This window comes from Scophthalmus maximus, chromosome 19 (genome assembly GCF_022379125.1).
Source record: "Scophthalmus maximus strain ysfricsl-2021 chromosome 19, ASM2237912v1, whole genome shotgun sequence".
Lineage (NCBI taxonomy): Eukaryota > Metazoa > Chordata > Actinopteri > Pleuronectiformes > Scophthalmidae > Scophthalmus > Scophthalmus maximus.
In genome coordinates, this window is record NC_061533.1 from 3,490,957 (window position 1) to 3,517,470 (window position 26,514).

At 40.4% G+C, this 26,514-nt stretch overlaps 1 protein-coding gene across 2 annotated transcripts; it reads left to right on the plus strand.

Moving 5' to 3' along the window:
• The first annotated feature begins 872 nt into the window (after positions 1-872).
• Positions 873-26,514, plus strand: npffr2a (neuropeptide FF receptor 2a). 2 transcript variants are annotated; one of them, XM_035639884.2, is made up of 4 exons: positions 873-1,262; positions 8,262-8,596; positions 15,038-15,137; positions 17,328-26,514. In XM_035639884.2, the coding sequence occupies exons 2-4, from the start codon at positions 8,269-8,271 to the stop codon at positions 18,178-18,180; spliced, it is 1,281 nt and encodes a 426-aa protein (XP_035495777.1). In that variant the 5' UTR covers positions 873-1,262; positions 8,262-8,268; the 3' UTR covers positions 18,181-26,514. The 2 variants fall into 2 exon arrangements, with proteins under 2 accessions (XP_035495777.1, XP_035495776.1); XM_035639883.2 differs by lacking the exon at positions 873-1,262 and having other exon boundaries at positions 7,653-8,596.

Genomic DNA, 26,514 nt, shown 5'->3' on the forward strand with positions numbered 1-26,514 from the left:
ATGAGAATGAGTGGGAAAAAAAACATGATCTACTAAAGTTTAACCGACTACAAATTATAAACCTCTCAAGCTGTCCGTGTTAAACAAAAGTCAAATTATACAGTAAACAAATTCAAGACATTTTCCTCATTTAATGCAGTTTATATTTAACTTGAAGCCCCAGTGTGTCATTTTTGTAATTCTTCTGGCAGCATCTGGTGGTAAAGTTGCAAACTGCAACCAACTGAGCACCCGACAGGGGGCACTTTATGGTGGCGCACCGCTGATTCCATTTGCGGCACCACTAACGCGAATGCGACTTATTCTGAAACCGTTTTTTGCAACATCGTATTCAACACGACGTAGCAATCATGGCGACTCACACGGAGGTCGGGTCCACCTCACGTTACTATATTTAACTCATTCAGAGTTGACGAAAAAACATCGTTATTATATATATATATATATGAACACATAGTTGTGGACAATATATTAAATTTCTGTGAATAAGTTCTTTTAATTAATATACACTGTAGCTTTAATGTATAGTTTAAATAATGCACATGGCCTATAGTGTGTTCAGTATTGGCTTAATTGAATTGCTCATTTGAAACTAATTAAGCCCAATTCCTCCTTTAATCAATCAATTGAAATGTCAATATGCGTCTTCGACGCATATCAATAATCATCATCAGTGTGTCGTTGTTGCTGCTGCTTTATTGTGACAGGCCACACTTGTACCGTGACCTCAATGTGTCGCGCGCAGCGCAGCGAAGCGACGGCTCACCTCCATCTGCGGAACCCGCGCGCTCTCACCATCGGTCTCTCTAATCGGCGACTCTTGACATTTTTGGAGACAGCAGCTGGAGGAGATCAGGGAGGAGGAGGGAGGAGGAGAGGGAGAGAGGGCATCACGCAACCACTGATGCTCTCATCCCACCCCCTTCACTACCCGACGTCACGCGTCAAATACGAACGGACCCGACTGTAAATCCTCCACTTGCGCTCCGAGTGGCTGAGCTGAGCGCGCGTCCCGTGGCACACGAAGCAAAAGCCCGGACTGACCCACACCAGGGAGACTGGAACGGGTTGACTCTTTAAATTGTTTTGTTTTTTCTCACGCTCGTCTGTGCATCTTCTGTATCCCGCCCCCGCCTCCCCACCCTGACCTACGTATGCCTTATTCGGAGGAAAGTGGACTTTTTTTCTTCCCCCCTCCACTTTTTTTCCCCGTCCTCACAGCAAACAGCCCGTCGTCAGCTTGATTTGAAACAAATCAAAAGGTAAGTCAAGTGACCTTACCGGCGTCCACGTGCACCATGACATGCTGCAGTTGCATATTCATCGGTGGGTTTTTTAATTTTTTTTTATTTGAACCTATATCGCTCGTTGGAAAGAGTTCTACAAGCTGGAGTTGTTAAGTTTGGAGCTCGACGCAGGTGAACGAGGCGGGTCGAGCGGGGTTTTTCTCTTTGATTCTTTGAAGTCAGGGACCACAGGGACCTCTTTGTCCAGGAGTGGTCAGTCATGCGTGCGCCTGAGCGCGCGGTCGCCTCCCGAAGTCTGCATGCCGTTCGAACTCGCGCGCTTTTGTGGACCAGCGATGCGCGCGACAGTGTTGGCACAAAATATGTTGCACGCATGTTCTCTTCGCTCTCAGAATAGAAACGCATTATTATTATAATTATATATATATATATATTTTTATTTTTTTTTGCGGTGTGTTCCCCGCATAGTGCGGAGCAACTGAGGAGGGAATCAGGGGCGTGTGCGTTACTTTTAGAGGCTGAAGGGAGGCAGGGAGGATGATGGACAGGATGTACAGTAAAACAACAAACTGCTAAAATACTGAAATACTCATGCCGCCATGTGAATTGCCTCTAAATACCCACAGGTTTTCTCCCCCTGACCATTTCCACTTCACACGTGAGCCTGACGCTGGACAATGGGAAATATTTTACAAGCACGTCAGTGCAGCAGCTCTGCTGTTGTTTTATAACAGGCAGTAAAAGAAATTGACTGAAATATCCAATATGATTACACCCGCAAAAACAAACAGAAAAGGATGCACCGGAGTGGGAGTGTGGGCTTGAGGAAATTCTGGGATATATCTGGTGGGGGGTTTTTATTTTCATTTGTGGTGTTCAAGTGACACTTGGATTGTCAATGTGTTCAGGATTAATCGTAAAATTGAAACCCATGAACATTTATAATCATATCTTTCTCAGCCATGCAAGCATTATTATTATAATCTGTACAATCTTTGTATTCTTAATGCATGTGATCTTCTCATCGTTGTGATCAATAATTTCAATGATTAGTTCCATGTTTAGGTAATTGGTAATTGATTTATGGTACAGATGGAACAGCGACGGCACTATAGGTCATTTTTTCCATCATCCGGGCAATTCTTCTCTTTCTGTTGGAGGTTGCACAACCGGCTAATGCTGATTTTCAGGGATACAGTTGACAGCGGTGGAGTTCGGTGCCCTGTGCACAAAGAGGCGAGCAGAGCTGCAGGGGTGGAGGTATTGAATATGAATCACCACGGTGGTGTAATTGAGAGCAGTGTTGCAGACTTGAGGTTGAGGCGGACCGGTGTGAGAGACAGTGAAGAATGACTCTGTTCACAAAGGGAGGGAGCAGTGGTGAGTAAATGAGTGAATCATGAGCACAGCGGGACTTGAAGCATTTCATTTACTGTCAAACAGCCTGAACTGGTCATAAAGGCGACATTTCTCTACTATAGTTCACAGCGACACTGCAAACTTTCTGCTTCAGCCATCACCATCACTCACCCACTATCTCTCTCGCCCGCTATGACCATCTACCCGTGCAACAATCATAGACTGTATATAAAAATGGACGTAGCCACCGGGTCCGGAAAATGAAGCCAATTGGTTCGTACCTGAAGCCTGTATTCTCTGGAATGACCAGCAGAGGGCGACTCCTCCACTGGTTGTTTCTATAGAATACTTCTCACTTGATTAATAACGTAAATAAACATTTTTCCTTATGGTTTAATCGCTAGCTTCAAGGCTTCTTCAATACAGCATGATGTTCATTTTGGGAATTATGGTCCCATTAGAGTAAAATAGACAGTCACGCACCTAATGCTTTGGAGCGTGGATACAATGCGATTGAAAGCTTGTGCGTCCAATCGGTGCACGGTGGCCGGTCGCACTCACAAAATGACAAAAAAACAAGAGGGCGTCAATTAAAAATGAGAGGGTAACTTGTAACGCTGTTCCGAGACCAGAAGTAAGGAGCGAGAGAGATCGCTTCAATTACGTATTGTTTAACCGATGTCTATTTTTAGCATTGCTGGACTTGCTCGCCCCGACGGTCACGCCAAACTGACTGGTTGACGGATGGAAGATCCTCTGTTCTGTCCCTTTGCTTTGAATGTAAGAATTTATCAACACGAGTCAAGAAAGGAAGCCTCTAAGGCTCCTCAGTAGGAGTTAGTCTCATGACGGATAATGAACTGGGTATGGTGTCGGGTTAATGAGGTTAAACTGACATGATGGAGGTTTAAATAATGCAGTTATGTTTAGTAGTAAGTCCTCGCTGAGCTTATTCTGCACGGGTGAATGTTTGCCGGCCACCGCGGAGACATTCAAATCAAATGCCACCAAAATATGAAATGCGTTCAAATGTCATATTTGTAATATTATGCTCCGTAACCTAGAGCATAATAACTTGACATACTCCAAGCCCGCTGATTTATGGTAAATCTTTACTTCCTTGAGTCAGCCCGAGGCAAATCATACTGCAGATCATATCTGGAGTAATGCACTTGTCAGTTAATAAATATTTTCCTGAGGTCATGTATGGCAGCATTATCTGATCTCCCAACATAATGAGCTCACTTCGCTCTTCAGGCTTTCAACCTCCAGACTTACTTTGGATGCACGATGCTCCGATAGTCATCTTCAATCACTGAATCCAGTCAACTGATCACAATTTTATGAGGCAGTTGGGTTTATAGTGAAGTTATTCATTCTGGGGGGCAGCAAGACTTCCACACTACAATGATTCCTCCTGGGTCAAACAATGGAGGACGGAGGAAGCAATTTACTCCATCTTATGCATAAAAATCATAGATAAGGAGAAAGGAGCTGTGTATTGTGTCTTTACCAATTATGACGTATACAATCAATGCACAGATTGTGCCCTATTGTTGGATGCAACTACATTGTATCCATTATTTCTCATTCACATAGAAATAGGATTTTATTGGATTAAAATGATAGAATGTCAGTGCATTGCCTCAACAAGAACATACTTTACAAAGCTATCACCAATCTGATACTGTAAATGGGTGAGTATGTTTAACATTAGTTTCAAATAATCATAAAGAACCAGATCAATCACTGACGACCGCACAAAGTGTTGTTTTTTTAAATCCGGTGCATGGACAGATGGAGCATTAACTCATAAAAGTTTAATGCTTCCCCAGAAAGATGATATCGGACAACATATGTCAGCCCAGGTTCAATAACCACCTCGTGGTTGTGTTCCTGTCAATTTGATGAGTATCTGATGGTGCGAGGCTGCTGGAATCTCAGGGAATTTAATAAAATATACGAATACGAATAATTGAGTTACGGCCCACAAAGTGTGTTTGTGAGGTCATTGTGACCGTAATCTTTGACTTTTGGTCTTTAAATTCTAAGCAGGTCATATCAAGAGTCCACGTGCAAACTTTGGAAGTTCCCTCTGGGCGTTCTTTAGATATTGCATTCGTGAGAATGGGATTGATAACCCAAAAATATATTGGCATTTATTGCCTCCTGCAACAGATGCCCGTGAGCTCAGAGGAATAAAAAAATCACAGAAGACTGCAGCCCCACCACATTCTTGGGGCATGCACAAATCACACAAATCACATTCTAGGTTGACATTGGTTTTACATTTCCTAACCCAGGAGACAGATTCACAGGCCTTTTCTGCTTTTTGGCAAAACTTGCCCGTCTCTGAAGCAAACCGTCCGCATGAAATTGCGCTCAAAGCATTTCTGTCTTCAGGCCTTTAATGCAGAAGAAAGCCAAAAAGGCATTCTGCAAAATCTGTGAGGACACTGTTCACCTTGGACACTGAGGAACACCTTTTTGTCAGAGTCCTTGCTCATGCATTTTTTGGTATTTTATTGCTGAACATATTTTATATGTCTATTGGAGTTTTAGAGAAAAGGAGTAAAACCTCAGAAAGTGCATAATTCGAGCCACAATTCCTTCTATACCAGTTTTAATTATTACACAGACTACTCTCAAATCTGCCCCTCAGAACAAACCTACATTTACCCATTCATGTTTTATTCACATTTATCTCTTTTAAGCTCATTCACAGAAAGCAGCCTGCTTGTAGCCTGTAGAGCGATATTACCAGCTGCAAGATTTATCACGGTCAGTGATGTGAAGCCAGGAAATGGCTCTAACTTGGAAGATTTTTCCATTAGCATGGGTCATATAGAAGGGACTGTCAAACGGAGTAAATATTTTAAAGAACCAACATTGGAAAATCACAGAACGCCAGCTCGACAGCAAAAACAATTTTTTTTTTCCCCACCTAAATTTTGCTTTAGTCCATAAACAATGCCATCGTAACGTCATGATTAAGCGCAATTAGATGTATGATTAGACATATGATTAGACATAATGAGCTGCATTCTTGATCACAACAGCTACACTCATCTGATGCAAATTTGCACTTTAGAATTTAACGAGTAGATATTGTCACAGCTGTTCGTTCGCTGTTGACATGGAGGGAAAATCCACTTTGAAACACTTGTGCGCCTCACTAACAGCTGTTCGTTGCCCACTTTGGAGCTACAAAGGCGGCGGACTACAGATGAGGTCTAATAGGACTTCACACAATACAAAATGTCCAAGTTAACTTTAGCCACAGTAAATTTAAGTCTCATTACAGATGGGAATTTTTCGACACATTGATTGACAATGAATACTAAACATTCCAGAGATACGCAGAAAATCAGTTACACCAATCGCTTGACAAACAAACCAATAAATGAACAAATATTTCTGGATACGGAGGCACCAAATGGTTAGGCATCTTGCATAATAAATGGCTTAAAAGATTATTCAATTATTACAATTTTCTGTGGATTAGCTTATCCATTAAACAACTGTTTTAGCAGTTGGAAACATGTCAGCGTTTCAACCAAAGCTTCAACAATTATATTTAGCTTTGATGATTTTGATAATTGCTAAATCATTTTAACGATATAGTGATGATCAATAGAACAAACATCTTTGGACAAAACAAGCAACTCAACTGAGGCAATTTCTCTTAAATTCTGATATTTTACAGACCAATCAATTAATTTAGGAATTTGAGGAACTGAATCTAAGAATTGTTAGTTTGAGCCTCAGTCTTCCTAAATATACCGTTTTAGTAGTAAAGGATTTTTGGTCTAAAGTCACTGGCTTCTGAAATCAGTCAAAGAAAGAGTTTGAGACAATATTCTCTGTGGACCAAACTGCACCGCAGCCGTGTTCTTGATCGAGGATCTGTTGCAGACTTTGGCATTGTTCCATCAGTTTGCTCTGTTCTCTCAAGGGAAAAAAACAACAACAACAGCCTCACTCTGCCATTGTTATTGCTCTCTTCTCCTTCATGTATGCAGCAAGGATGGCTCCTTCTCGCCTATTGAAAGTTGTTTGAAGAACTGAAAAGAAACTCACTAACTCATGTGGAAGTAGATGAGAGTAGAAAAACAGACTGAAATCACAGACTGATGTTAAGAGTGGAAAGTGCAATCTTTCTGGATTATTGGTTTCTTCTGAACTTCTTCATTTTAGTATAGCAGTTGAAACTTTCTCATGTTTCTCTTCATTGAAGTCGAGTTCACTGTAATGTCACTTTTTGTAAGACGTACTTTCTATGCCATTATTTCTCCCTCTCGTGTAATGGAGATACTGCCGGCTGACAAGATGGGATTTGATTGAAAGGTTCTGCTCTGTTGAACGGCTTTCTATTATTCTTTCTATCGGAGGAAGAACAGGATCTGGGATCTTATTGGGTACCTTGGCAAGTCGGCAATGTTCACACATACAGTACATCAAACAATGGGAAGAAAAAAATGTGTGAAGCGCTGAGGCTTCCATGTTGGCGCAGCTGAACTCAACCAATGTCATTATGATGAATTATGCACACCAGAGATATAAATGGAAACCACGTGACTGCATCCAGCATGCATCAACTTAAACTCCAACTTAAATTTGCACCACCTCGTTAGCAATAGGTCAGATGGCAACATGTAGCATGAAAGACACGACTTGTGTTTATGAACTTGCAAAGAATTATCATCCAAAGCTGCAGTTGTTCTCTTTGTTTTGGATTCACTGCCAGAGACTTAAAGGGGCAGTAAGCAATTTTGGAGAAACTCATTGTTGTTGTTGTTGTTGTGGTTTTACCGCCCTGGCCGGTAGCCGCTAGCACGTGCAGCAATTCTTTTCAGGGAACAAGCAAGAGCAACAGCTGACGGAGGATGAGGAAATATTCACCAATTTTTACGAAACCTGTTTTGCTTTAGAATCGCTTCCTGCCCCTTTAACTGTCTGGGTTTCTTCTTTTGTGCCCATTAACATTGTTTCTAGACCTATCAGTCAGTGACAGCATCCACCCTGCATTACCTGTCCATTGTCGAACAACAACCTGACAATGTTAGCAACTAGTAGGTGAATATAGTGGAGAATTTAGCAGGAAGAGCACAAAAAGGTTGTACAGACTCAGGCTGTAAATTAAAACGAATGTAAGTTCTGTGTCCGGAAAGTGAAGCCATTGCGAAAGTATCAAAAGGCTGTATTCTTTTGAATGAGCAGCAGAGGGCGACTCCACTTGTTGCAAAAAGAAGTACGTTTCTTGTTGTTTTTTAGCTTAACAACTCAAAAGAAGTTGAAACATAAAACAAAACTGTCTTTGAGAATGCTTATGAATAGGGGCAAAGGACTAAAGCACAATTTTTCTTTTGGTGATTGCACTGTCAGCAGGACTGAGTGGGAACAACCAGTCTGTTCACACATTTTGGATGACATGGACTGACACTGGTGGATAAAAGAAAATTTGTTTTTGTTCCATGCCAATGGTCACTTTCAAAGTTTTATTCTTTGCTTCAAGAAATCTTTCACTTCATTCTCTGAGCCATTAACAAGAAAGAAAGTAATGAAACTTCAGTCAGAAAATGGAACATTACATCCTCTGCTAGAAAGTAATCTGAATCACCCTGAAGTCATCTTCTCATCTTTCTCATTTCTCAGGTTTAAAATGAACGACGGACTCGAAACAAACTCGACTCAACTCTACGACAACTGGACATTTTACAACAACTCCGTGGAGTGGGTCGTACCCAGGAAAAACATCACCTATGTTGGATTTTACCTGCATCAGCCGTCCACGGCGGCCATCTTCATCGTGTCCTACCTGCTGATCTTCCTCGTGTGCATGGTGGGGAACGGGGTGGTGTGTTTCATTGTGCTGAGGAGCAAAAACATGCGGACTGTCACCAACTTGTTCATCCTGAATCTTGCCGTGAGTGACCTCCTGGTTGGGATTTTCTGCATGCCCACAACGCTGCTCGACAACATAATTACAGGTGAGCGGGCAAGCGATTCAACTTTCAATATGCTGTTTGATTGTCTCTCGGACTTGATTGTCTCTGGTCGTAGAGATAACGGTCAGTCAGTTCAACACTTTTGGACTGAATTATCTCAACAACCACTGGGTGAACTGCCTTGAACACAGATAAATATATCCCTGGTAAACATTTGTGAAATGGTTTGTCATGAAATTTGACAAAGACATTAATGGACTTCATAAGATAAAACAACAATTATTTTAGAGAGCTCCTGAAACCAAGAAGTTGAAATTTCTACATGCTTAACAGTCAAAACACAACACGTTAGCAGTCAGTTGCAAAAACTTTTTTACAAGTACTAGATATTCAATAGTCTCTAATTACCAGATTTTCAGTTGCAAACATGAGCAGTGAATTATGAATTATAGACCCAGAACTCTGCCTCGATTCTCTTGACAAATCGATCAATCTGAATGGTATTACTCTTACATGGTTTGACATTTAGGGAAGTAACCCACTTTCTCACCAAGAGCTACATTAGAAAATCAATACCGGTAACGTTTTTGTACGGTTAATATGAGGCTACAGAGACAAACTGATTAGCTCGGCTTAGTATGACGACTGGAAATTTTCCCGCAGACTGATCAATCTTTAAGATGTTTGCAATCTATATTTCAAGGGATTCGTAAAGGGTCATGACATTTTCATGTCATCCTCCTACTGTACTCAAGACTACACTAATGAGATGGATCCACGCCATGTTCACGAAGAAACAAAATGATTGCCTACCTGATGGCTGTCCTGATTGGCCAGATCATATCACAGTGTCTCCATTACATGGTTTCTTGTTTCATGCAAGACGTATTCAGCAACAATTCACCATGAGCTAGGAGCAAAGCGTATGAGAGGAGCCAGTGCCAAAAAGGACAAGTGTAGTGATGTTTGTCAGAGCTTTCAATTAATCTGTATATTTATTCAGGCAACACTCCCTGAGGTAACACAAACCAATCAATTCCACCAGCCAAAACAAGGATGCATCCCGAGGAACCTGCAGGGACACTCGACTTGTCGTTTCCCTTTAGTCTTTCTGCTTATTGCAGCTAAGCAGCTGCTGGCTTTGGTTAGATATTTAGTATGCAGACATGAGGGTCATATAAAGATCCCCATAAAACTTTGTGGGAAAACAAGTTATAATTTAATTTGCCACAAATACTGAACTATTACTGTGCTAATTGGTATATTTACCGGACATGCAAGCATTAATCTGGAAGTCCAGCTGAGCCTAAGAGCAGCTGGGGTTGATGGATTAAATGAATGTTGATCACTAAGGCAAGTTTTCTCTCCGTTTTTAACGGCAACCAATAATTTTGTTGTTTGGTGTGTAATAAAAACTTGCCTCGATAATCCTCTTATTAACCTTGATCATTAATCACATATTATTACCTTAAGTAACAGAGTTGCCCTTGTTTTCCACTTTATACTTGTATGAATATGGACAACTAAAGATTCAAGGGCATGGTCATCTTACGCAAACTGAACATTGTGGCATAACCTATCCTTGTCAAACAAAAGTGAGCAGTTATTTATCAGGGAGGCGATATTCTTACTTATTGAGCCAATTTGACTTGACAGTTGACTCTATGACAGATCTCACACAAGAGATTTTTCAGGCGAGTGATAGGGGTTGAGAGTTCACTTCCTTCATGTACTGTAAGTGCTTCTGACCAGACAATAATTCAGGATGATCCAACTTTCCTCTCGACTAAACTTGAATTAAAAATCTGTTCCGTGTGTTCTGGGGCTTTTTGAAATGACTTTGATTTGGATCTAACCCCTGTGTCAAGAGTCATTTTGAAAATAATAACAAAAATAAAGCCTGCGAGCACGCCTCCTTGATCACGAGCATGTCAATTGAGCAACAAAATAATTTGCTGTGAATCAACCAAATTCCCTCATTCACCTGCAGAGAATTATTTTAGATTGGTTGCCAATAGGTAATTACACACCAATTATCCACCTATTGCCTCTTCAAGAGTAGATTATATCCATCCTAAAACAGCATAATATGAGTTTTTGTCTAAATCAGGCTTGTGGGGTTTGAGGAAATCCAGCTGGCAGTGTTTGGTATTATTAAACCCCTGAGGTAATGATATTATTCAGAATTAAATACTCAAATAAGAAGCTTCCGTCCCCACCCCCACAACTTGCCATCCTTTCTAGTTTCATGGGGAAGTGTTGGGTCTCTGTGTTTGATAATATAATGAGCACAGTCTTGACCTGCTCTATATGAAAAGTGCCAAAACTTTGGTTATGATTTTGGTGCTGTATAAAATAAAAGGCCGTGGCACTAGTAAAACATAAAAGATTAAATAAAAGTTACATAAACAATTTTTGTTAGAAAATGTTTTAATGTATTTTGCCTTTTACTGTTACTTGAAAATTCATTGCCGAATCTTTCGCTGCTGCAGTCTGAATATAAAATGGAGCAAATCACAAATTTGAAACTATGTACAAGCACCTGGAGCTTTTCAAGAGATAAAAACGATTAATTTGATGATTTTACCCCAGGAACCTCAACAGCCCAGAGGATGAATATGTTCTCAAATTCCTTCTGAATGGTGTTGAGCTGTGATCAATTCGATCACAACTCAACTCCTAACAAAGCATGTGTTTGTTTAAGGGGCCCACAGGTGCCAGAGCTCCTCAGTGCAGAGACTGTCAACACGAATCAGACGGGCATCGATCTGGAGTGCATTGTGAAAGTTTTTTTGGAAGCACCGGGATTGCATAGCAGCGCTAAAGGCTTTATTTAGGAGGCCGTTTAAATATTTTATCAGGGCTGATCCAATACAAGATTTTAAAATCTGATTATATTTGTGTGGCAAGCTGCATGCTGGTGGCCAGTGTTGTACCGTTTTATTATTCACCCCATTTCGTCTTTGCAAAGTTCAACAAGACAGATGACAGATGGCCAATATTATCGTGGCTCAAATGTTTTAGTGTATTCGCAATGTGACTCAGAGACGACTGCTGTAAAAAGTGCAGAGCAAATAAAGATCCATTCATTCAAGTCTAATGATGATGCCCCTTGTCTGTGTATTTAATCCATGTTTTTTTTAATCAATTATTTTAGTCCGCTCGGCAGGATACACACAAAACAAGCACAAGGTTGTAAAATGTACATGGTTGTAAATTGAAATGATTTTATTGGAATCAAAAATCAACACGATAAAGTAGCCGGCTGAACTGAAATTAGTTTATCGCTTATGAGAAGCTTGGTTACTGTTGACTGACATTCATCAGATTTGAAAGTATTTACGGTGGCTTTCAGGGTAATGTATAAAATATGAAAGCCCCTCTGTAGAGCCAGTGTTTGGTTTGTCCTCTCTGGGCTACTATAGGAACATGGCAGGGCAACATGGGCTAACCCAGCTAGATGAAGGGTTTAGTGCAGGTCTTCTTCAGTTTAGGGTTGGGGGTTAAAAAGCCACGGTAGATATGAAGGGTTCAATCTAAGCTAACAAAAATTGTTTCAGGTGATTTACGCTACCTGATACATAATTCAGAATATTACATCGCATTCGTGGCAAAAGATCCTTGTGCTGGTCCTTTGACTTGCTAAGTGAGCTACAGGCACAACCGTCAGAGATGCACTTGTCAAATCTACGAGCATGAGAAACAGAGAAAGAGCCTCCGGTGAATAAGAGTCAAGTCGAGTGAGGCGGCAGTTTGCAAAGAGGCACATGAAAGACTCTTGAGAGCAGGAGGGAAAAAAAGACCTGCTGGTGTCGCAGAGATGAAAACTAAGCTCATCTGTAATTAAGGCCTCATGCGATGCAGTACTCGTCAGAAGCGGCGTGCGGGACGCTCGGAGAGCCGATGACATTTTGTGAGGTAATGCCAAGTGATGGCCACAAGTCAGAGGGACAAGATTTTGTTGATAATAAGTTTTCTAGACTTCATTGGCTGGAAAAAAGAGATCTAATCGAAGTGTTAAATAACCTTCTGACATGTTTATCAGGGACATGTGTCCATGGTTTGTATTAATAAAAACAGAAGACAATAGATTTGTCAGACAGCGTTACATCTGTCTCAGTCTAGCTGCTGTGATATGAGCCTCTTGTTCGGCCTCTCGAAACTGGAAATCTGAGATGTGGCGTATTTGAGAGCTTTCATCTAATGCACCGTCTACGGTGCTTTAGGCAACAATGGTTTGGATGATGGGTGTCTTCGTCATCATCGGCAATGATGATAATTGATGATTATGATAATTGGCCCCTGTGCAATTTGGGAACCAGATGAAAGAAGCATCGTACAGAGGAGATGAAAGTGGCAACATCCCGCAAATGCGTCGCCCACATCTATTCAACACTGTTGCCTGTCCCTGTGCATATTCAAGGTTTTTAAAATAAGCATTGAGAAGCTGTTTGCTGTCCAACATAATGCAAATACATGGAACAAAGTGCAAAGAGTAAAAGTGTAAATGAATAGTTTCTCTCTGAAGGTTTGAGGAACTTGGTAACAAGTTGAAAAACTTTAAAATTAAACAAATCTATCTTTGAAAAAAAAATGATTTCACTGCACTAAGGCTTATTGATCATTAGTAATCTGATTTTGGGGACCATCACCTTTTCCTGGAAATGTAATTGACCGATTTCAGGAATCAGAATCAGAAATACTTAAGTTGATCCGAGGGGAAAGTGAGTCACATTACAGTTTAGAAAACAAGCATAGATAAATTGTAAGAAAAACAGAAAATGTTCCATTTTGTGCAGTTCATACAAATGGTAAAGTCCTAACTCTTGTAATTAGTCATGCTTGGCCTCATACTGTAATCCAAATTTGCAACTTTTGTGTATTCTTATCAATTAACTCCAAATTTAGTTGAATTTAAAGAAAATACCAATCATCCTTCACTTAAGGATAGAACACCACCAAATTAAATTCACCTAAGGTACTTAAGCAAAAGCTCCCTTTATCAATTATTTAGGCTAAAGCTAGAAATGCTAGACTTATGAATTGGAAAGCACATTTTTCCATCTTTATTGATTCTGGATTGAAATATTTTGAAGACGCATTTGCCCGGTTCCTCAGATTAGGTGCTCTGGACCACTTCCAACAACACAGCTTTTGGAGATATCCCACCATGGCCAGTCTCGTTTGTTTTCTCTAGAAGACGAGTCAAAGCTCGGACGTTGACCTCAATGAGGCCGTCGACATATTAAAAAAGGCTGATATAACTGCGCATGGTGAAAGAGTTTGGCCATGGCAGCGTGTACTGTAGCATTGATTCAAGTAGGACATGGGTCGTCTGATCGCTTGTCCTTCCATAATATGCAGCAGCTGGTGTTCAAGGCAAATTCATTCCATTATGTTGGCTGACGTTCTTTTAGTGTCTTGCTGTCATTGCTGTATAATGTCTCTGACGGCTGAGTGAGCACGACTGATCTGCTAAAAAAGTCACACTGTGCATTAGTGTTAGTGAGCCTTGAAACCTCAGCATATTCCTTCACGTGAGTAACCTTTAAATGTCTGATTCGATTTATGGTGTTGAAATGTTTTGTTTGCTTTTCCACGTGATGGATTTCCTTTGCTTGCACCTCCCGAATTGATTTGTGCTTTTCAGACTCCTAGTAGAACTAGCAGACCGGTAAAGCCAATGAAGCAGAAATGAGAAAATGTCTCAGGAGTCTTGAGCCTTGTTGGCTCTTCTGATTGGCCTTTATTGAGACCACCGATTAAACTATTTGAAAAATATTGGCCAATCTGTCGACAATTGATCGGAAAACCTTCAGTCATATAAGGTCAGCAAAGCAAAACCTCTCGCAAAAAACTTGTTCTCTGTTAGCGTTTTTCTCTAGTGCGTGGTGCTGCAAAACTGTTGTATTACCACCAAAAGATGGTATAAAAACGTGGAACACTTCATAAAAGTTCACGACCAAAGAGAAAAATGCAACAAAAGAGGTTTCACATCTCATCTGAAAGGCTTCTTCAGTTCTAACAGACTGGTGGGGAGTCCCAGGCATTTAACTTGTTTGCGGGGTTGTTAACAACAGTTACTTTTACAGATCTCCCCTCTGAGTCACAGAATTCATTATACCTTTTAAGCATTATTATTATACCCATGGCAGTCTGGCGTGTGATTATTTTAGCCAGCCACAATTTGTCACCTACTCTCTCAAGCACCTCTGCTGCATCCAGCAGCCCCGATTAAGTACCGCTAAAGAAGGGATTACTCCCCTTTAAGACATTTAAGATATATTATTGCAATTCCCTTCAGCGGCTCTACTACACTGATTTATTTTTGGGGGTGTGACGCCTTTTAAAAGCAGTCTGCATTCACGCATGGACAGATATTAAATCAAAGTTACTTATAAAGCATTCATCATGGCGCCTATGTGTGAACGTGAAGTCACCTTTGTAAATCAGTAAAAATGCATCTTTCCTGCTGTCACACAGGATGGCCCTTTGGAAGCCTTGTCTGCAAAATGAGCGGCATGGTTCAAGGGATCTCCGTGTCCGCGTCCGTCTTCACCCTGGTTGCTATTGCCGTCGACAGGTAGAGTGGCTTTATTTTAACATTACTGCTTCACTCAATATACAAGTATACATTTCCTTTTACGGAGCATGTTTTATATTTCCAAGCAGATTAAAGTAGAAAGCACATTCCAATAATTTGCGATAAAACATTAAATCCAGGGGTTTAAATGGGTTCACCTGCTGCCTTTTTCTAAGAGCTGTCCTCCGTACATCACTGCCTTCTTCAGCGGCTGTCAAGTTCTAACAAATTTAAGTAGTTCATATTAATAGAAATGTTAAACAACGAGCCTAGTCCGAAAATAAGTTGATTTTCAGTGACCCAACAGCTCACATACACTCAGTTGAAAGTAAGTGCAGCTAAAATGACTGCAGTTTAATACAACTGTCCTGCATTAATTCCTCCCTTCATAATGGTTTTATAGGGGGGTATGAGATTTTGGAGAAAGTTTTTTTTTGGTCGATTTTTGTGACTGCGCTGGTCGGGGCTCGAAACCGCAGCCTCGGGTACAAGAGACGGACGTGTTAACCACGAGTCCAAAACCTCTGAGTCGAAGCGCCTGTTTCTAAAACGTCTCTTTCTGGCACACATAGAACAGACAGCTAGCTATTGGATTAAAATCGCTTACTGCCCCTTTAACATTCAGTCTTTGTTGAAACAGTTTTAAAGTAGTGTATGTATTTTGGAGCATGTCCATTGTGGTGCTGTTGGATGTATTGAATCATACAGAGAGGAGTTTGTGTTGTTCAGCCTACGCTCACTGACCGAGGGCCGTGGCATTGGAGGACAGTTTGGAGGACAGGAGGTTTGAAAATAGCTCTTCAAGCTGTAAAAACTGACAAGAGCTGATATGTTAACGGCCCTCGGACGCCAGACGTGCAGTGACGTCTATGTCGCTATTTAAATAAAAATCACCAGAGGGCGTGTCTGTGCCTCTGGAAAGGACAGATGGAGTTTAAAATGCGTTAACATCCAAAAGTCAAATCCTATTTCGCTTATCCATCAGCGGCACGATTAGAATCGGTTTGGAACGGGTGAGGAGATAAAGAGCTCTGGTGTGTTTGTGTGTGTGTGCCCCTTTGGCCAATGTTTTCATACACAGATCCCTTTGCAGTCCCAATTTCTGAGACCATCCCTGTGTGAGCCTAATGCCATCACACCATTATCCACCCAGATACCGCAGCATGGTGGCAAGACAGAGACTATTCTTAAAAACATCACTAACGCCAACTGGAATAAATCGTTTGGGTTTTTATGCCTCAGACTGCAATCCAAAGATTCTCAGGCAAAACTCGAATCGATTCCTCCTGGAGTGTCCTCTGTTATCTGAGCCGTAATGGCTTCCATTTATTACCTGCATGTCTCTGCTAATTTATTATATACTACTTAAAAGGGAGCTCTGTGGAGTTTTCTTGAAAACAAAGGCTTGCATTCAGTATCACTCTCCAAAACACAGTGTGTAACCTTGAGCTCTATCAAATGAGATGAATGCCTGTCCATCCTCAGCAAGGCAGGTTAAAGAAAACACATTCTGCATTATTGACATCCATGTTTACTTCGTCAATGACTTTGCCAGTCCATTGCCATTTGTGTGGAATTGTGTGAATGTGAACTAGCAAGTGTCAATTCCATTTTTTACTCAGATACAAGTCTTCGCTAAAACCATTGGAACGACGAGGCCGATTCTTTTTGTTTTTGTTGGGTGTGAAATCAAAAGTTTACAATTTCAGCTTGGAATGAAGAGAGCAGGCCAACGCTAGCTGATTTTTACACGTCAAATTATACAATAAACACAAATGTACGATATTAGTTTGCAGAAAAATTATTGAGACTTTTTACTCCCAACCTGAGAAAGCTCTGTTGTTAATAAATCTCACATTACTGTGCGTCTTTGTGCACAATCTTTTATAACTGATGCCCAAAGTCATTTATCATGATGAAGGTAATGAAAGGGCGCTGGTTATGATTGGCTCCATTGTTAAAAATTGTACAAAGCCACTGCAAAGGGAGGATAATTGAATTGATAACATATGCACGTCAACGTTTCCTTATGGATTTGTCCTTTATAGTTACATATATAATGTGCCACTTACAGTAAATTGTCTTTACCGTCACTCAATTTCCTGTGGAAAAGATATTTTCCATATCAGGTTAAGTGTCGACATTCATATCCCTCATTCTGTCTCTTCTTTAAAAATCCTTTTTTTACAGATTCAGATGCATCGTATACCCGTTCAAGCAAAAGCTGACCATATCCACAGCCACACTGATAATCGTCATTATCTGGGTTCTGGCCGTGTCCATCATGTGTCCCTCTGGGGTGATGCTGCAAGTGACCAAGGAGCAAACCATCCGAGTGCTACTGGGCTACGACAACAAGACAAGCCCGTTCTATTGGTGCAGGGAGAACTGGCCGAACCAGGAGATGAGGAAGATTTACACCACTGTCCTGTTTGCGAATATCTACCTTGCTCCCCTTTCCCTCATCGTGATCATGTACGCCCGGATCGGCATTACACTTTTCAAAACGTCGGTTCCCAGTGAGGGGAAGCCGGGCCAAAGCAGCCGCCACACTGTGTCAAAGAAGAAGCAGAGGGTGATTAAAATGCTTTTAATAGTGGCTTTGCTCTTCATCCTTTCCTGGCTGCCCCTGTGGACTCTCATGATGCTGAGCGACTACGCTCGCCTGACCGAGCAGCAATACAGAATCATCAACATTTACATTTACCCCTTTGCCCATTGGTTGGCCTTCTTCAACAGCAGCGTCAATCCAATCATCTACGGTTTCTTCAACGAGAACTTCCGCAGTGGATTTCAGGCGGTGTTCAAGTTCAGCCTGTGCGCGGCGGACGGACCGCGGCGGAAGACATACTCGCACAGGCTGCAGGGAAACTCCGTGCTCCCGGCCAACAACGCACAGACCACTCTGGAGCCTATTTCTCTCAACAGCCTGGAAAAGACGTCATCCAGGCGATTCAACCACGTGACTGAACAGGACTTGGTCATGGAGGACCTGGAAAAGGCGTCTTGCAGCAGTGGGGGTGTGACTGCGGTGTCTATATGAGCAGACACACATTCAGTACAGACTTTATTCCGAGGTGTAGGCAAACGGTTTTCACATTTAAAAAAACAAAAGCGAAAACAAAAACACCCCTTACTATTCAAATAAAAGTTCAATTAGCACAAGTAAAGAACAGGGCTCTCCTCTCCCGAGTAGGTTTTTAGAAAACTGACGTTTACATGTAAATTGTCCGAGGCTATTTTTCAGTACTGTCGAGATAAAACTGGCAAAGAAAATAATATTTTACACACAAACTTTTAGGACTGTCTTGCGCCACCTAAACAATTTACACAGCAGGGAATTAAACCCTTATATGTCTAAAATGAAAATGTAAATAACCAATAGAGAAGAACCAAGAGAGAAAACTCAATGTGGTTATTATTCCTTATTCAACACATTTGAGGTACACAATATGATGTTGCACATATTTTGCCATGGGCTGTGCTGTTCAGACTGGATAACAAATCCTAAAAGCTCCAATGTGTAAATCGATCAATTAGGATTTGTCAATATTGCATTGATAAAGGCTACTGTCCTGCTCATTGAAAAAAATAAAAATACTAATAAAAACCTTGTATGTATAAATGTATAAAGATGCATCAAACACATGTATGTACTGTGATGTTTGCAGAGCAGATTTCAAAAGTAAAGTAACTATCATTTTATTTCCTGGTATCAATAGATGAAACAAAAAAAGGAGAAGAAAAAAAAAAGAACATGTTTAAGCAAGATTTAAAATTAAAAAAAAGGGCTCAAACGTTGAATCAAAGACTGGTGACGTAACAAACCTTCAGGTAACTCCACATGGCACGACAACTTTTAGACCCGCAGCTGCAATTACACTTTAGAGAACAAAACCCTGAGAAAGACTCTGAAATCAAGCAGCCACTTTACCCGTTACGTCGTTGTCACAGCAGCGTTTCTCTCGGCCCACCTGCCTCAGAACACAACCAGAGCCCGATTATTAGACTGAACTTTGTTTTCACTTCATTACTTTGTCTGACCTTGAGTTTGTGTCAGCAGTTTGCGAAGGGCCCATTAATTTGTTTAGGCAGTCAGCAAAGAGTGACTAATCTGTCACGCCGACATCGTGATAGGAGGAAGTTAATTTAACATTGGTAACGTGGAGAGAAGAAATGTGCAGACTTCAGCGTTATTTCTGAGGGTTGACTTTTTATACGCAGTTTTTTTCGGTTTTTTTTCCTGGCTGTGCTGTAGGAAGGTGACATTTTCTAAAATTAGACAGTTCAGATTGGCTTTACGGTGTTTCCAGCCTTGGGGAAGCAGCCGTCACTAAAGTCCAAACGCAAGACAAAAAAGAGAACAGAAATAGGTGATACGTAACTTTTGGAAAAAAGAAAAGCAATACGTTAGCACACAATGTAAAATATAGGCTGATTGAAGCCGATATAAAATGGAGTGTAAACCCAGAGATAATTAGTCCGTCTCGGTTAGTTTAAACCACTTCACCTCAGCCATTCAAAGGGCCGTTTTATTTAATGATTGAACATGTGCAGCATTTACTCAGAAGCAAACCAGACGAAGTTTGCACAGAAATGGAAAAGGGCCAACTCTGTAGGTTACACACATTAGCGATTTGCTTTTCCTTTTTAAAAAAATCAGCATTGAAAGAGAGTTTTTGCACATAAGGAGAGGAGAGGGGTACGATTATGATTGTCTGTGACCCATCTTTTCAGAAATCTGCACTGTAAACGCATACATCAAAGTGTCGTGACGCTGGATTAAACGTTATCTATTCATGAATATCTCATGAGCCTGCTATGATTGTGCCATGTAAATCTCAAGATTGTTGAAGTGTGTTGCTGTTATTTTGTGTTTACCTCTTTGTGCAGTTCACCTTGACAGTAAATGGGGGAGGAAAAAAAAAACAGAGGGGCTGCATTGGGGCCCAAAACATGTACCGTCTGCTGTAAATATGCACTACTGAGTCTAAAGCTTAGATTGCAAGTGATAATGTGAATCTGTTCGTCTGTGTGAACTAAAGTAACTATTTGGAAAATCCAACCTTTGGTTTAAAGGTGTTTTACAGACTTTGAGTCTCTACTGTTGGTGTCTTAAATTATTTTATTTTTTTTATAAGGGCCCATTCTGAAAATGTGTTTATCAGCAACATAATCTGCTAAATTCTTAAACCACACATTCCAAAAATAACAGCTATGAGTGTTGTATGACCTGAGGCACACTGTGGCAGCCATAATGGAGAGAATCTCTATGTAAGTGATTCCATCCTGTTCATAAGAGGTTTGACATTTAACTCTGGGGAAACTCAACTGCTGCATCGGGAGGGATAGGTTTTTATGTTTGTTACTGTAAGTCAACAGCAGCAGCTTGTTGCTAAATTCAAGGTGATGTTTTTTAGTGGAAAGTTGTTACTAAAGGAGGAAATAGCCTTAGGGATGCAAAAAGGCAAGGTGGCAACAAGTGACAAGAGGATGACAAATGTTCAACTCCTTCCAGAGTGCAGGATGACAAACAAATACAAACTGACTGTGGTGCGTAATCAGATTTTCTGTTTGACAGCCATCTCAATAATTTGTTATGCCACACATCATAAATCAGTGCCTGTTCCAAGAACCCCAAATGTAAGTTGTAAATTGAATTTAAAAGATGCTGCTATACGTATGCTGTACTTTAAGATTACCATTACATTCTAATCTCCCTACATGAATTGATACGAGCATTTTACTGGTGGATGAACCAGTTTGTTACCATAGTCAGTGAAGCTGGGAAGTACTGAAAATGTGCCAAAGTAAATGTGCCATACAATGTACTCCCTTTACTACGGCCTTTGGCTTTTTAACTTTGCAGAACTTTTACATGCACAATAAACCTATAACACACTAGAGGAAAGGGGGGAAATTAAGAGAGCATAATATGTCTCCTTTAAAGACTGCTTCTGTCTGATATCAAAAGAAAAATCTACTTAACCGTTATTGGTTCAACAACAGGTTTTAACTGTTTGAGTCACTGAGTCATTGGAAAATATGGCACAGACACTTGTCTCAAGCAGGTGCCTTAATTTTTGATAAGTTGTCTGCAAAGATTCCCGATCATCCAGGTCCGTGGACGTCTACACCCATTATGTCAAAAGCAACTACATTTGTATTCTAATCGCTGACAGCAACTTTTCCAAATGGCCACATCTCCTCTGTTGACAGGAGGGGAGCCCCCCTGGCATTTTCAATCTTACTGAGGTAAAGCGCTGTCAAATGAGTCACAAAAATTAGACTCAAGGTTCTTAGACAGAGTTAGTCACAATATTTATCTAAAAAAGTAATGAATTCAGAAACTCTACAGGGATCAGAAAGCACATCCTATCTCTACAAGGACCTCACAGATGCTAAGAGTTTTTTGGTTTTTTTTAACACCCGCTGTACTGTACTCACACCTTTGTTCTTTGTGCTCACAGCTCAATCTGCCGTGCAGCGTTACATCATCTACCAGTTAAGGCCTTGACCTCGCCGATGAAAAGGGTTCGTGCCCCCCCCTCCACCCCTTTTGGACGCGGCTGTGTAATGTGTTGACATATTCAGCAGCGACTCTGATTTGACCCCCTCTTTGTCGAGCCAGTTCACATGTCCTCAGTAAATACTGCTACTCACTCAGACGAGAGTACCGTTGTCCATTTTTCTGGCATAATTTGTCATCCTGTGAATTTCTGGTTGACTAGCCATCTGGAGACGGTTATAATGGGAAGTAATATTCCCGATCCCTGCGTCAGAACATAGCGAGTGCATCTGTGAGTGTTGTCATGTGGACTAGAAAAACATTAGGGTTTATAGTTAGTCCATCTGATACTGATTTAGCTTATTTTTCTTCTTCAAATTTGGTTCTACCAACTTGGTACCTGGATCCAAAGTGGGCCCAGCGTTTAGCGATATGATGTCATGGCATTTTTTGGGGAATGAGTCACATGGTGGCAAGGTCATGCCACCCTGTTGCCCTTTTAACCCTCACAGCTATGAATAGGCATTGTGAGGAAATTGTTTGATATCAGTGCCAAATACAATGCCTCAGTTTACAAATGAACTTTACATAACCGTACTTGGGAAATCTAAAAATGTTGAAATCCTTTTTTCTAATTTAACCCTTTTTTTTATTTAAGGACTTTGTCTTTATAGAAATAAAGTTGTAAGTTATTCGATTTAAATCAGGGAGAAAAGTCTCATCAGTCATCCAGTAAACAGGACCAAGAATTAAACGAAGCATTTGATGCCAAGCCTTTAACACTGAACACTTTTAGTACTTCATACTAAGGTCTCGTCAGTCTGTACTCGTACAATATAGGGGTTCAGGCCCGAGCTCTACTAGCAACTTCGGAATTTCCAACAACACTAAAATCTAAAATATGTAGAAAGGAAAATGTCAGATTGTTCTGTTTGCTTTCATAACAATTGTTGTGTTTCTCTGGGGTTTATGGGAGGTTATATTTTCATTGGCATTTGTTTGTTTGTTAATTCTCAGTATTACGCAAAAACTGAGCAGATTTCCATGAAATTTTTTTGAAGGGGTGGGGCATGACCCAAGGAAGAGTCCATTTTCCTTCTTTATTATTTGAGAGTGGATCCAGGAAAGATTTTTCACTAGATACGGCATTGACCTTGGCAGAGGCGTGTGCTGTCTGAGCGTCCTTGTAGTTTGAAAAGGATTCATTCCTGCCAAAGAAGTCAGGGTTAACTACCATCGTTCAACAGACCACAAGACTCTTGATGACATTCTGAGAATTGTTTGTGACATGCACAGTAACAATAGAGACACTTTTCCACAAACCAGACGTTAGGTGTGACACATCAGTAATGAATGTAATAAATTTGTACTTTTTGGTGCCTGTGGTGAGAAAGTATTTTTTTTCTTTTTAAAGAAGAATGAATGAATTACTGTGAATTTTTTTTAGGATCTCGAGAATCTTGGTACCTTTGTATAGTCTGCATGTGAATAGCTTGTGTACTAGCATGTCTGGTTTTGGTGTCTGCACCTATATGTTCTTTAATGATGTTAAAATAACTATTTTAAAAGATTTGTTTTATGGGACACATGATAGTTTTTTTTATAGAAAGTAATAAAATAAATAGTGTCCTATTTAATTGTGAAGGGCTATTCATCACATTAAATCTATTACCTCTGTGATTGTCTGCACATAATAGGCCTGCAAGGTTCATAGAGAAGGTACAGAGTATTTACAAAAGGCTTGTTAATGCTACTGCTTTGTGGCATTACTGGTATAATGACTTTCCTTTGCACATAATCTAATGTAATTAAACATTATGAAAAGGGGGGTGAGAAGTTAACTAAGATTATAAAATGATGAAAGCTGTGCCTCTGAGGAAAAGCAAACTCCTGATAATTAAATCTATTTTCAAACAGATTTTGCCCCAATTCTCTGATACACTGTGGAATACAACGTTGGCCAAATGGATATAATTGCGCACATGGATTACAAAATTTAATTTGCCTGATAGAGGTAACAAAAGACTACGTTGATGATATAACACACGTGACAATTTTAACAGCTTTGACAACACATGTTCTGCCTTATAGCAGAAAGAAGCCCTGTGTTGAAACAATGCAGAGCTGCATTGGCGGGCGTGTTGCTATAGGTACAAGTGAGACAATAGTGTATAGGCTGTTTGGAATAACATGAATTCATTTAAAGGCTAATCAAACGCCAAAAACATGCCTTGACAATTTGCAGTACTCTCATTTAACAACGTCATCATCCTGGTGCATCAGTTTTCCCATTTGTTACCGTAATTGCAAGGCTAACAGGCGATTTACAGCTTTCATATAACAATAGAATCGACTGCCAATGTGTGCATGCATGTATTTGATTGGCCGACAGCCTGATAACGCGGTGTAGCAGCAAAAGTTGAGCCTGGCTCTTTGTTTTTTGCAGACTGACCCAGTGTTGTTTTGCCGAAGACGTTTGCAATAGCATCCGACTGCGTCGGTGAACTAGCTTCGTTCAGCTGAATTAGAGGGCGGTGTCTTTCCCCCCACACAGACCGAACGTGACCTTGATGTGGTTGCAAATAAAAAATTTAAAAATTTAAAAAACAATTTTAGCATGATAGACAGAGCATTTGAGGTAAAATACTGGAGTTAGCCATGATGGGCCATGGTGTCAGAAAAGCACAATAAGATGTTCTGATTCACATGTACAAAAACAAAAACAGGGTGACGACATAAGTACACTGTGACACGAAGCAAAGCTATTTCCTCCAACAGGTTTGTTAGGTTTACGTTTACCAGAAGAGGTCAGAGTCGATTTTCATTACATGGCCAGTGACCAAAGAAAATGGTGGGCAGCTTCAAGTTGGTATCCTTTGTTTTTGTTTTTTAAAGTGTGTTTTTTAACCCTTTGTTTAAAGTTGGTCTCATCATTGAGAGTCATATTATAATAATGTTAGTGTTGGCTTTTGCAGTTAAACATACCTTGGACAACCATATCCAACAGCTAAACTTAAATAGTATCATGACATAACTAACCACTAATGCCTAGTTTCCATTGACGCAGTGAAAGCACTCATTTGGAATCACGTACACTGGGATGTTAATGGAATAATTCAACAAGCAGCCCATTTCAGATTTCACCTCAGTAAAAAAATCAGTACACTGATAATCACTGTCCACGTAAATGTCAGTGAATTATTCAATGGGGTGTTTTGAAAGCAGAATTAAACTTGCAGAAAAACTCCTTCAAGCCAAATCCTCTTGTCAACCCAGTAGGAAGACAGCTGCTGGTTGGCTCTACTATTTTGAGGATGACCGAATCCATTAGGCATTATTTTGGTTGTGCTTCATGGAAAATTTCTTTTAGCTATGCAGCAACCACACGATTTACTCCAAAGCTCATTGTAAATGTCCACGTGGCCTCAGACAGATATTTATTTTTGTCTGCTGTGATAAGGATGGTGAGAATTGATGATCTGTGCACAGAATTCATCCTGGCATGGTGCTTTTCCCTTCTTGAAAAATGTTTTTCAAGATCGCTGAACCATTTAACTCCATGATGTTGAATTCGAACAAATACAGGGTTATTCCTAACCATTTGTTTTGTTGTTATTATACTGTGTATGAGAAAATGTGCTTATTTTCTCCATTTATCTCCAAGGGATCAAGGGTAATAATGAGACACTTTCAGCACAGCCATGACCAGAAAAATGTCCATTTTGTTTTATGAATTTACTAACTATACAGCCTTTTTTTTGCAAATAGGGAATAATGTGCAATTTCTTTTTGTTCTTTGACTTATTTTCTGAAAGTCTGAAAAGCTTGCCTTCTTTATATCTGTTCTGTAAACTGTACATCCAGTGACCAGAAGAGAAACTCTCTCAGTCCCTTAGGAGACGTGGGGGCAAACAAGGTTCTTGGAACATCCTGCTGTAAAAAAAAAAAAAAAGTGGAATTTAATAGGTCATGCATGGCCGAGGCAGATGCTACTGTGATCTGAATATTATGCTTGACATTATTTTTCATGGATGTTCTTTAAACTATTCCTCGGTGTCTTTGTACTGCGACGGCATTCATGTACCTCAAGCATTCGGATGCTTCAGACGTTGAAATCTTGGCTGGATTTTGATTATGCTTTGTGTAAACACTGTAATGCAGTGTTTTTTCCCCCTCATCAGAGCCATTATTTCCTGTATGTTTATGTTCTGAAGACCCATAATGAAAGATTCTCACAAAGAGGAATTAATCCTTTGTAGATACATAATTCATGTATTCGTTAGCTATACTACTGAGGCTCGCGGGCGGGCGGGATGGAGCCAATCCCGGCTGACAATGTGAAAATTACTCATAATGTCAATGAATTGACTGCTCTAATGTTAAATTTAACTCTGGTGTTTAGGTTTTGACCCCCAGGCATTAAAGGGTCCAGTAAGCAGGAATGTAATCATCATTGTTTACAACATTTGTCGAACGAGTGCTGCCTCCCACTCTGCTCACGATGTTTTCCTTAGTAATCCGTCCACAAATTGAGTCACACAAAAGGAATGGACGGTCTCTTGCAAGGGCAGGGGCACAATTTTCTGGTCACTGAGTGAATATTTTCTTTAAAAAAAACAAAACCTTTTTGTCTTGTTTATTTGCAGAAAGCATTGAATCAATGGAGGGGGGAAAGTTGGGGTTGTGTTTATGCTTGTTTTTTTTCAAGTCAAGCTCCTTTCTGTCCTGCCTTTGTATGAAGAGATATTTTCAATGTGCCCAAAGTGTGGGAGGGCACATTTGTGTCTTTGTGAACAGCAAAATGTCCAAACGGTCATTAATAAAAGATATCGGTCTTAACTTCATTAACAATAAAAGTACTAAAATCTC

Coding starts and splice junctions, on each gene's coding strand:
- npffr2a (XM_035639883.2), top strand. CDS start 8,167: ATGAAACTTCAGTCAGAAAATGGAACATTACATCCTCTGCTAGAAAGT. Junction 8,597..15,037: donor GCTCGACAACATAATTACAG/GTGAGCGGGCAA, acceptor GCTGTCACACAG/GATGGCCCTTTGGAAGCCTT. Junction 15,138..17,327: donor GTTGCTATTGCCGTCGACAG/GTAGAGTGGCTT, acceptor CTTTTTTTACAG/ATTCAGATGCATCGTATACC.